The 12,923-nt window shown below is 43.6% G+C and overlaps 1 protein-coding gene across 6 annotated transcripts in view; it reads right to left on the bottom strand.

Annotated features, from left to right (window-relative positions):
• chaf1a (chromatin assembly factor 1, subunit A (p150)) overlaps positions 1 to 12,923 on the bottom strand; it is a 74,086-nt gene that overhangs the window by 11,930 nt on the left and 49,233 nt on the right. For all 6 annotated transcript variants that reach the window (XM_055658257.1, XM_055658258.1, XM_055658255.1 and 3 more), the window contains 5 exons: positions 12,546 to 12,714; positions 4,650 to 4,727; positions 2,990 to 3,082; positions 2,183 to 2,435; positions 796 to 1,322 (listed from right to left, as the gene is read on the bottom strand). In XM_055658257.1, the coding sequence (XP_055514232.1) occupies positions 796 to 1,322; positions 2,183 to 2,435; positions 2,990 to 3,082; positions 4,650 to 4,727; positions 12,546 to 12,714 (1,120 nt within the window). The remainder of the gene's footprint in view (positions 1 to 795; positions 1,323 to 2,182; positions 2,436 to 2,989; positions 3,083 to 4,649; positions 4,728 to 12,545; positions 12,715 to 12,923) is intronic.

Here is a 12,923-nt window from a genome sequence, read left to right as displayed (position 1 = left end):
CCTATTTTTTCTATGTTTCTATGCTCATTGTCGCCCGAGGTTCTTTTGTGCTAAATAGGAAAGACTTGTAGCTCAATACAACTCAGACAGGGTTCCAAATATTTTAAAAAATGACTATTAGGTAACCCACAGAAACTGGAACATTAATTTAAAACATTTGATGGACTGCATTTTAACTGTACATGTACTCTTAAAGACTTACAGGACTTAAAAAAAAAAAAAAAAAAGACAACTTTAAATTAAGAAAACGATCCAAATAACGTACATTCAAGGCTGATTTTGCATAGATATGCAACAATTAAAATAATTATTCGAATTTCACCCACTTTGCTCAATGAAATACTTCCTCCAGTGCTGTATCAATTCATAATCTGCAAGTGAACTGACAGAGGTAGCGATAGAGGCAGGCATAATTATAATGTTTAAAATATATTTCGACAGCTGACAAAATAGGTTTAAGAATAAGGGTTTACACGGATATGGGCCACATGAAGTTAGAGAATAGGGTTTACAGAGATATGGGCCATATGAAGTTGGAGAAATCAATATTCCTATCACTGGGTTGAAACTGCCCAAGGTGCTGTTCCTCCAATTCGCATTGGGCCTCAATCTGACGGTAGAGGAGGCCCTGGATACAAAGGTCAGTATGGGAATGGGGGAGATTAAGTCCACCTAAGCATATGTGATTTCCTGGTTGCTAAACACTTTACCTCCCCACCTCCCAAATGATAGCAGTGAAGGGAGGTACATTTTTCAGGAAGAAAATGAATGGCAATTAATGGGCCAATCTCTCACCTGATCGGCTTCAGTGTCTACACACTTCTGCATGAACCTTTTTATGGACATACTTCCAGCTGGCTTTCGCTTTCCTGAACCAGGTGTGCATTGTGTCGTGGCCCTAACCAAACTAGGAGTATTCTGTCCACTTCCTGCTGTAACGGCACTCTCTTCCTTGACTGTAGACTGGACTTGTGTGAGGTAATTCCATTGTCCTGGAACAGGAAGGTTTTCCATCCTAAACTTTCTCAGCACCTCTTCATGTACATACCAGCACCTCAGTCTGAATGCCATTCTTTTCTCATATACTCCGTTTTCTGTAATAAGCCGTTGCAATTTTGCCTTGGATGGGATGGACACATCCTCATCCACCGTGGATGTCTCTTGTCTGGAGGCATCAGAGCCTGGAGGACTTGATGAATCAGAAGGAGGAAGTGCCAGCACATCTGCAGGTGGTTTATTTTTGTACCACTCCTGAAACTCCTTAATAATGGCTTTTCGTCCATTCACATTTCCGTGAAGTAGTGGAAGCAGGCTCATTAATACTGAACAAAAGAACATACACACATTAATGATTTTATAGTAAACATGGAAATATCTGTAATTTGATTTTATTCGGCCATCAAATGTACATAACCTCCAAAATTAACTATATTCTTATGGCGACTTGCAAGGGAAATATCAGGAATTTGGTCCAAATTCTTTAATATTTCTAATATTTTCTCAGCGAGCAGAAGTTTAGATCTCAAATGTAAAGCAAAAAACTGGAAAGTTGGGAGATGAGTGATAATGTCAACATAATTCAAAGTACTCTTGCCCAAATCCAAAGGTTCCAGATTCAGACACAACCACAGCCAAGTGCACATAATAGCAAGGCTGATATTTTAGTGCAGTAAAGAGACTGAGATGCTGTCTTGCAGACGTCACTAGGCTACAGCTTCAACAGGACTTAGTTGCAAAAGACTATATTCTTTGAAGAGCAAAAATTTTGTTACCCCAGTTGACCGAACTAAGCTTATCACTAAAAACAAATCAACCCATCGTGCAACATGGCACTTTTGATACTGTGCTCTCAGAATTTTAGGGCAAAAATGATGCAGATGCTTTTTTTTTTTTGCAAGATGTGGTCATTAGTGCCTCTGCATTCATGTTATATTTGGGCATGCTGAAGAATTCCTGGATTGAAAACATTTTTCTAATTTTACAGACAGTCCATGTAAACTGATAAAACTTTGGGTATTTGGTAAATTGATTGCCAACAATCTAATTGTCTAGGAGCAGGCCATTAAAGTGTTGTACATTTACATTTATTCATGCTAAGGAATTTAACAATTGCTACACAATTTCGATTTCAGTTGCAGTGACTGGTCTCTGCATTTAGAATTTGAGATTGAGGGTTCCTTACTTTGTTCTTCTTTTAATTTCCCATTGTACATTCCCTGCAGTTGTTCATCTTCAGCCTGGTTTTCAAACATGTGAATTGAAAACTGTTGAAGAGCCCTCATGGTGGAGTTGTGCAGCATGTCACTGTCAATCTCCCAAAAACATCCAAGCAGGGTGGGCTGCAGCACTTGAAATTTCTTTCCTTTCATTAATTCGTCCCATTCTTTTGCCTTCATTCGCTGACGGATTTTCTGTTTTTCAGGATTTTCACCCTCCTGGACAAATCAAATGTTAAACACAAAATTACCCGATCTTTCTTTGAAGAATTATGATTTAAATAGTATTCATCACAATACTAACATCTGCTTATTGTTGTTATTTTCCCCTAATTGGACGGAATGGCAAGCCACTGAAGAATCTTGCAGTGCATCTAATTTTCTTCAAATACTTATTTTGGGAGTAGGGTAGGGTAAAGCAAAGGGTTTGGTTTGCATAGGCAATTCACTTGTACCTCACCCTGGGAATTATTTGCACAATCATGGACCATACTTGGAACACAGCACAAGCCAATCTCACCATCAAGTTTCTATTTTGTTCCTTTGATATGCAATCATGGCATTCAAGTTCCCTCTTTCACCATTGTGTACTAAATTTAAATCCTGCATCAGCTTAGATCAATGTTTAGCACAAACTAGAAATTAAACCTAATGAATAACTTGTTGCATCACTTGCATTAGGGTTAGGGTTATTCATGTTATTATACAGACGTTATTAACAGCATGCGAGTGATTAATCAGAGGCTTAGCAGCCTCTGCTGATGAAGCCATACCTCATTGGTCGCGCCTTCTCCGTCAGACAAATAGCCATGGGGAACAAAAAACCCATCATCGTCATCTTCATCATCTCCCTCATCATCATCATCCTAAACAAAGGGGAAAAAAACCTCATTAAGCACAAAATGATTGCATTGGATCACATTCACATCCCAAGAGCACAAACAATTTCAATAAACCAGCAAGAAAATGATAAATTACATCTCATAGCCACTTTGATGTTGCACTCTCAATCAAATGTTCCCAATGTCGGCATGGAAACATGAAAATACAAACATCTAAAATAAACGTATGTCAGATTTTCTGTGCCAACATGTTCTACTTCAGTTTTTAGCTGTTGCAATATGTTTTTCTAGGAATACCCCTCTTTCGCAGCTTAGTTATCTTAACCAGCCAAACTTACAATTTCATTAAAAGTACGATCATCTGTGCTCCTTTTAGAATATATTGAGCATCGAACAAGTGTGGTTTCAACGAGAGTTGATTTAACCGTGCTATATAAATAAAATGTACTTACTCACTTACTAAAACATATCAAATTACATCAATTATGAAATGTTAATGTAATTTGTTTTTTAATGTTGGAAATACTCTGCAGTGCAGAAAACAGAAGGTAAGAAACAGAATTCAAGTTTCAGACTGCTTGCAGTTCTGAGGATTAGGTCATCAATTCAAAAGATTTGCAGCATTTTGTTTAAACTTCAGATTTACAGCATCTGCAGATTTTATTTTAAAAGATTTGCAAATTTCTCAAGTTGGACATGCTTTTGTGCCAGATTCATAGCTGCAAGTTAAATTTGTCGAAACCAGGATATTTTGTTATTGATTTACTGGATCCTTACTAAAAGATTAACTCGCTACTGACTTTTCTTATCACCCATAGCAACTGGTACAGGTTTAAACTCATCCAACATTCCATAAGAAAAGCTCGGTGTGGCATGTTTTCAATCCGTAGTTCATATCTGTACCATAAGTAATTCTAACAAAGATCTGTACTGACCTATCAGTGCAGTGTTTTCCAATTCATAGAACAGTGCAGCACTGAACAGGCCCTTCAGCTTACAATGACTGTGCCAAACATGATACCAAGAAAAACCCAATCTCCTCTGCCAACAAATGATCCGTGTCCCTCCAATGCCTGCAGTGTGTATCGGCATCTAAGACTCTGAAACACTACTATAGCATCTGCATTCACCATCACCCCTGGCAGCGAGTCCAGGAACCTACCACTCCATGCAGAAAATAACTTTTTGCTTAAACATTCCGCCTCCGACCTTAGAATAATGACCTGTAGACTGTAATATCCACCCTGGGCTTTGCAGCTGGGGTAGGGCTTTGACCATCTACTCTATTGATATCAATTTTATATACTTCTATCAGGTCTCCCCTGAACCTTTAATGTTCCAGAGAATACAATCTAGACACAAAGAAACTCCAAGTTACATACATTTTTCTGCACTAACAGAACAGTTCTCTTGCCCAGGAAGACGATTAGGTGCAATTTCTATGATCCACTGATATAAAATGGTAAAACATGCATGAAACTGTTCCAACAGGACATCATTTTTCCAATTACAAAAAAGTAGAATGTGAGTAAATATTAATGAATATATTATGCAAGATATCATCAAATGACACTCAAAAGTAAGTACTAACTCCTTCACTGTGGGAGAGAGATTCTCCAGGTTCTTCTTCCTCCCACTCTTCATCACTGTCCACTTCATAATCCAGTAACTGTTGAAGGAACAAATTAAAATTCACACTCCGATTTAAAATAGCTTTAAATGCTTCAAACTTCAATTTTGATACTGGCAAATAATTACATTGCAAAATCAACTCCCTTGTTATTATATCAATAAAATACAAATGTTTTTCACTTGATTTAAAGCAAAACCAAGTAACCCATTATCCCTTCATTTTACAATTCTCCATTATTACATTACATTGTATAATTACATCAAGAAAGAATCTGCCAAAGTATTCTATGAATTCCATATTCGCAAAACAACTCATTTTGTTTGCTTTCAGAAAGACTAATCATATTAATAGCACATCATAGCACAATTCAGATTTTCAAGTTACTTCGCCTGTACCATGCAACTGTTCCAAAAGCAAGCAGAATTACTTGAGCCCAAGAAATAATGTTATTGCCAATGAAATCTGGTACCAAGTGAGCCTTTGCCATTTTTGATTTCCAGGCACAACTGACAAAGTAGCACAAGATACGACACAATTCGTCCCTTCCCACCAAAACCACCCTCTCTCCTGGCACTTTCCCTTGCAACCGCAGGAAATGCTACACTTGTCCCTTTACCCCCCCCCCCCCCCCTTGAATGCATTCAACGGCCCTAGCCGTATTTCCTGGTGCGGCAGAGGTTCACCTGCACCTCCTCCAACCTCATCTATTGCATCCGCTGCTCTAGATGTCAGCTGCTCTACATAGGTGAGGCCAAGCATAGGCTTGGCGATCGCTTCGCCCAACACCTCCGCTCGGTTCGCAATAACCAACCTGATCTCCCGATGGCTCAGCACTTCAACTCTCCCTCCCATTCCGAATTCGACCTTTCTGTCCTGGCCAGAGTGAAGCCCACCGTAAATTGGAGGAGCAGCACCTTATATTTCACTTGGGCAGTTTACACCCCAGCAGTATGAACATTGACTTCTCCAATTTCAGGTAGTCCCTGCTTTCTCCTCCCCTTCTCAGCTCTCCCTCAGCCCACTGTCCCCGCCTTCCTTTCTTCTTCTACAAGGACGACAGATAGCACAATGGGCTAAGAGTTCGGCTGGCGACCGGAAGGTAGCCGGTTCAAATCCCGCTTGGAGTGCATACTGTCGTTGTGTCCTTGGGCAAGACACTTCACCCACCTTTGCCTGTAATGGAATGTTACGGCGGCAGGCGCGGGCACACCGCGACGCCCTGTGTCTCCCTTTCAAGGGAGATGCTAAAAATGCATTTCGTTGTCTCTGTACTGTACACTGACAATGACAATAAATTGAATCATTTCATTTCATTTTTTTTTTCCCGCCCCCTCCCCCTCCCCCACCTTCACATCAGTCTGAAGAAGGGTGTAGACCCGAAACGTTGCCTATTTCCGTCGCTCCATAGATGCTGCCTCAGCCACTGAGTTTCTCCAGCATTTTTGTCTACCCACGAGATACGACACTGCGCTTTGTATTGTTAAAAAAACGACCGGTGTTATAGGTCACCACAGCATTATTGAGGGGTTGTACTCTTAGACAGCAGTCCTTAATTTTGATTTTCCCAAGGCAAACTCCCTATGCCCACTAAATCCCAGGTTATGTGGAGGTTAAGCATTCTTATGGTATGTTTTTCACTCATATCATTTTATCCTGGATTAAAATATCCACTAGTGGGCGAGACGAGGACCCGATAGCTCGTTCCAGACACCCACCAGCCTTTGTGGAAAAGTTCCCGCTCAGGTTCCTTATAAATTTCACCCCCCCCACCCCCTTTGGTTCTCGATTTTGATTTTGAATGCAAAAGACTGTGCATTTATTCAATCTATGCTCTCAGGGTTTTGTACACCTCCATAAGATCAACCTCATCCTCCTGCGTTTGAGTATGGAAATTGAGAGGTCATGATGCAGTTATAGAAGACGTTGGTGAGGCTACATTTACAATATTTTGTTTAGTTTTGATCACCATGACATAGGAAAGATGTCAAGCTGGAAAGGATACAGAGATGATTTACAAGGATGTTGCCATGACTCGAGGGCATGAGCCATAGGGAGAGGTTAAGCAGGCTAGGACTATTCCTGGACGGGGGATGATTTTATAGAGGTATATACGATTATGAGAGGAATAGATGGGTAAATGCACAGTCTTTTACCCAAAGTAGGGGAAATTGAGAACCAGAGAACAGAGGTTTGAGGTGAAAGGGGAAAGATTTAATAGGAACCTGAAGGGCAACTTTAAACAAAAAACACAAAGGGATATAGGTAAGAGGAGATAGTTGAGGCAGGTATAATCACATTGTTTAAAAACAAACATTTGGACAGATACATGGATAGGACAGGTTTGGAAAGATATGGGCCAAATGCAGGCAAGTGGGACGAGCATAGACGGGGCACGTTGGTCAGCATGGGCAAGTTGGTTCAAAGGACCCGTTTCCACGCTTTATGACTATTACTAATTGTAGTAAAAGCCCAAAGAGTACTTCAAGGATCTGACCATGGCTACTGCAGTTCCCCTCCACCCCAATCCTTAAATTCAAGAACTTCTATTTATTTAGCTATCTATTTATTTAATTCTTTATTTCGGACAGAATAAAAGAATAAAAACCCAGTGTGAAACAATATACGAAAAACAAAATAACAACAAGAATATTTATAAAGTGTCATACACAATATCTATAAATAAATGAAATCGTATGTGTCCGAAAAGGAGCAGGAAGAAGCCAAAACGTATTAATTCACACCCCTTATTCAACTGCTTATAATTATCTTATACAAATTTAGCAGCTAAACATATACCAGCAGCTAGATGTGCACCAAATTATTTACATGTATACACTAATCAAATATTTACAAAGCCATACAGAAAAAGAAAAAAGAAGAAAAAAGAAAAGCAAAAACCCTCATATACTCTTAGTCATATATACAACCCATCACCCTATAATCACCCTTCCTAATACAATCAGTATAACAAATATCCCACACAATCACCTATCCTCATCCCATGGTCCTTCAGCTGCTGGACATGGGGTCAGGCTGTGGTGGAGACGCCACTCAAAATAAAGGAAGGGATTCCATGCCAGTGGGCCACATGACTGATGATTTTTTTGCACGGTTCATGTATAGTATATATATATTTATTACCTGAATAAAGTCTATTTTGAAATTAAAAAAAAAAAATCATCTCCTCCAAGCTGGTTACCTAGCTCTCAGGTCTGGGTCTCTACGCATCCCTCTGCAATTGGATCCTCGACTTCCTCATTCAGACCACAGTCATCCGTATCGGTGGAAATGTGTCATCCTCAATAACAATCAGCATGGGAGCACCTCAAGGCTGTGTGCTCAGCCCCATGCTGTACTCCTTCTATACTCATGGCTGCGTAGCCGGACATAGTGCGAACTCCATCGTCAAGTTCGCCGACGACACCACTGTAGTGGGACGTATCACTGATGGGGACGAGTCAGAATATAGAAGTGAGATCAACCGATTGACCAAATGGTGCTAGCACAATAACTTGGCTCTCAACACCAGCAAAACCAAGGAACTGATTGTGGACTTTGGAAGGGGTAGGATGGGGACCCACAGTCCCGTTTATATCAACGGGTCGATGGTGGAAAGGGTCAAGAACTTCAAATTCCTGGGCGTGCATATTTCCGAAGATCTCTCCTGGTCCCAGAACACTGATGTAATTATAAAGCAAGCACATCACAGGGCTCGAAATTAGAGGTTGCCCGGGTGCCATTGACCACTCAAAGTGCAGCCGGGCAACCTAAATGCCGACTCATTTTGCCCGGCTTGGCAATCAAATACTGGTTTATACCGATACACAAAAAACTGGAGTAACTCTGCGGTTCAGGCAGCATTTCTGGAGAATAGGAACGTGATGTTTCGTGTCGGTGGCGGCGGCTGTATTCATCTAGTATCTTTGATTGTGGGGCAAAGATACTAGATGCGTGGTAACGAAGTGCCAGTCCCAAACGGCAACAGCGGTCGCAGTAGCGTCTCCGCCGCCTCCTCCTCCCGCACCCCTCTCGGCGGAAGGAACCTCCCTCTCTCTCCCTCCTCCCGGCCTCGGCATGCAAGAGGGGTTGTGAAAGCGCCGTTGGCGGATTTGCAAGCAGCGACCGCTATCGCCCTGATAACGGCCACTGCTTGCAAATCTGCCAACGGCGCTTTCAATACAACCCTCTCGCACGCCGAGGAAGGGAGGAGGGAGAGAGGAAGGGGGAGGCGGAGGCCTCCTTCTGCCGTCTGAAGCAGCTGCATGACAGACCCTATAGCTATAGGATCTTTGAGCTGCACCGCTCTGCCTCGCACCTTTCCTGTCGGCTGGCGGAGGAGGGGCGGTGGTGAGGAGGTGGCTGCACTTTGGCGTTGGACAGGGACGGCCAAGGCAGTGGGGCCATGTTGTCCGAGGAGCGCTGACCTTCCTTCCTCCCCACCTCCTCTGCACCTCCCACCCCACCCTCTCTCTTGTACCCCCCCCCCTCCACCCCTCTTATCCTGGGACCCCTCCTCTCCATCCCGCACTGATCCCTATTCCCTCCTCTATCCAGTCCTCACTGACATCCCCTGTGCTCCCCTCCCCATCTACCCCGCCACCCAATCTATTCATCACCCTACCCACCTCGCATTGATTCTCCTGCCACCCCCCATCCATCCCACACTGGTCCCCCAATTCATCCTGTACTGACCCCCCTTCCCATACATCCTGCACTTCTCCCCCCATTCATACTGCACTGATCCGCCCTTCATCCCGTACTGACCCACCCTCCATTTACCCTGCACCAATCCCCCCCCATCCATCCTGTAGTAATTTCCCCATCTTTTACTGATTCCACCCCATTCATCCTGTACTGATCCCCTCATTCATCCTGTACTGATCCGCTCATTCATCTTTTACTGATCCCCTCATTCATCCTGTACTGACCCCCCCTCCATCCCCTCATTCATCCTGTAGTGATCTCTCATTCATCCTGTAGTGATCTCCCATCATCCTGCAGACCCTCAGATCCAGTCCCTGACCCCCCCCCCCAATTCATCCTGTACTGACCCCCCCCCCATTCATCCTGTGCCGACCCTCCCCAATCTATCCTGTACTGATCCCCCCCAATTCAAGAAGAATGGGAGGAACAGTTTGAAGAAGGGTCTCGACCCGATACGTTGCATACACAATACAATACAATTTATTTGTTGTCATTTGAACCAAGAGGTTAAAACAAAATTTGGTTTCTGCAGTCATACAAACAAGAAGAACCAAGACACAACACAATTTACACGAACATTCATCACAGTGAATCTCCTCACTGTGATGGAAGGCAGTCTTATCTCTCCCCTGCACTCCTCGTTCTCCTCCCGATGTCAGAGTCAAAGCCCCCGGCGGGCGATGGAAAATAAGTCCCACGACAATTATAAACCCGCGCGGGGCGATGTAAGGCCCCGCTCCAGGCCATCCTCAACCCCGCAACTCGGGCGGGAGAAGTCGCCGTTGCGGAAGGCCCGAAAAGCAGTCTCCCAGCAGGGACCCGCGGGCTCCCGGTGTTACTGTCTACCAGGCCTGCGGTAAGCCTCCGAATCTCCTGGGTCTGGTCGCAGCAGCGCGCCACCACCGCTCCGAACTCGGCCAACTCCACGATGGTGGGTAAGTCCGTGGGTAAATTCAGTGGGTGAGCCCCAGGTCGTTCCGGTTGGAGGCCGCTCCACGGTGCTCGACCCCAACGACAACGGTGACCCGACAGAGAAAAGGTCGGGTTTTCCGTGCAGGGGAAAGATTTTTTAAAGTTACCCCCCCCACCCCTCCACACACATACCCAGTTAAAAAAAAAAATTAAAACTACATACAAACGAGACAAAAAATAAAAAAAACGACAGACGGACTGCAGAGGCCATCCATTCCGCACCGATTGCCTTCTCAACACCCCCCCCCCCCCCCCGCCATATCTATCCATCCCGCACTGATTCACACACCCCCTGACCCTATTGTGCTTCATGGTCTTCAGAGCGAACATTAACTATTTTGTTATGGATAAATTATGTGGGAAGCCAGAGTGTTTCTGTGCCAATAGCAATAACGACCCATGCTATGGCTATGTCATGGTAATGTTCAGTCCTTCACAGAAAACATGCATCAATTGCAATATATAAAAAGAGTTGAGATATTGTATTATAATTTTGCTGCATGTCATTGCTGTATATATAATGTCTTGATTGGTGAATATGTTTAGTTTGTGACTTTATTTTAAGCAGAATTAATATGTGAATGTAGATAAAAGTGCTGGAGAAACTCAGCGGATGCGGTAGCATCTATGGAGCGAAGGAAATGGGCAACGTTTCGGGCCGAAACCCTTCTTCAGACTGATGGATTTTGGCCTGAAACGTTGCCTATTTCCTTCGCTCCATAGATGCTGCTGCACCAGCTGAGTTTCTCCAGCACTCTACCTTCGATTTTCCAGCATCTGCAGTTCCTTCTTGAACATAATATGTGACTGCTTCATTGAGCATAATTCCAACTGGTAACTACGCACTTCGTCCAAGCACATTATCACACGCTTCATGCAAACCGTCTTAAATGACCACCTAAACTGTAAGTTGGCAACCTAAAAAGCTGTCAAGGTTGCCCGGCTGGCAACAGGGAAAAAAAGTTAAGCAAGAGCCCTGCATCAGCGCCTCTACTTCCTGAGAAGATTATAGAGAGTCGGTATGTCAAGGAGGACTCTCTCGAACTTCTACAGGTGCACAATAGAGAGCATACTGACCGGTTGCATCGTGGCTTGGTTCGGCAACTTGAGCGTCCAGGTGCAGAAAAGGCTGCGAAAAGTTGTAAACACTGCCCAGTCCATCATCTGCTCTGACCTCCCTACCATCGAGAGGATCTATCATAGTCACTGCCTCAAAAAGGCTGCCAACATCATCAACGACCAACACCATCCTGGCCACACACTCATCTCCCTGCTGCCATCAGGTAGAAGGTACCGGAGCCCGAAATCTGCAACATCCAGGTTCAGGAACAGCTTCTTCCCCACAGCCTATTATATATATATATATTCTATGGTATATGGACACACCGATCCGTTCTGTATTTATGCCTACAATATTCTGTTATGCTGCAGCAAGCAAAAATTTCATTGTCCTATCTGGAACACATGACAATAAACTCTCTTGAGTCGACTTGAGCGGTGCCTCCTGGTGGTATATTTTCTATAACAGTTTGTTTTTAATAACAAGCCACTCACCGTCAGTGAACGTTGCTTTACATCAGGGATCAGCAACCTACAGACCCCGGGCCGAATGTGACCCGTAACCCGAATTCATCCACCCCAAAAGTGGATTTTTTCCTCCGTAATCATCCGGCCCGCAGAATGCCGAGCTCTGGCTGTACCGCATCCGCGCAAAGCCGCCGGCACGGCCGTGCACCTTCTGTGAACACGTTTAAGAAAGAACTGCAAATGCTGGAAAAATCGAAGGTAGACGAAAATGCTGGAGAAACTCTGCGGGTGAGACATGCAAGGATTGCATGAGGCTGCCTCACCCACTGAGTTTCTTCAGCATTTATGTCTACCTTCTGTGAACACGTGATTTGATGCCTGCCATCCGCTCAGACATGCGTCCTGGCCCCTATGCAGGACAAGGTTGCCGACCCCTGCCTTAAATGTTCACCTGGAACGTGGCAAAGCTGCAATCAATCGTTGTTATTGCTACAACTTATATTTTATTCCTAGCAGAATTAACCATCCAATTATTGCAAATAGGCAACTTTCAAGTGTGTGACATTATCTTCAAAGACTTAAAGGTTGGGAATTGCAGGAGAAGTCCCTAATTATGTGTGATTATTTCATTTATCGCTCCATCTTCCTTACCTCATCTTTAGCAAAAGGATTCCGGGGATTCACCTTTGCACTCTTCTTCTGCCAACTCCCCCAATAGGCAGGACGGTGATTTTCTCGAAACTGCAGCAGCTTCATCCTGCATAATTTCTTCCTATCAATGGTCCCACTACTTGAATTGGTGTCTATCACAATCACATCACTGTTTAAAAAGATAAACCAAAATTAACACCAATTTGGACATGAATGTAGATTATGTAGATGGCAGATTTATTCAGATGCTAATTATTCATTGCAACCCTAAACCCTGCCCATTTTCAAAAGACTTAAAGTTAGATTTAGCTCTTGGGGCTAAAGTAATCAAATGATATGGGGAGAAAGCAGGAACGGGGTACTGAGTTGAGATGATCA

Source organism: Leucoraja erinacea, chromosome 29, assembly GCF_028641065.1.
Source record: "Leucoraja erinacea ecotype New England chromosome 29, Leri_hhj_1, whole genome shotgun sequence".
Taxonomy (NCBI): Eukaryota; Metazoa; Chordata; class Chondrichthyes; order Rajiformes; family Rajidae; genus Leucoraja; species Leucoraja erinaceus.
This window is presented reverse-complemented; position numbering and strand designations above follow the sequence as displayed.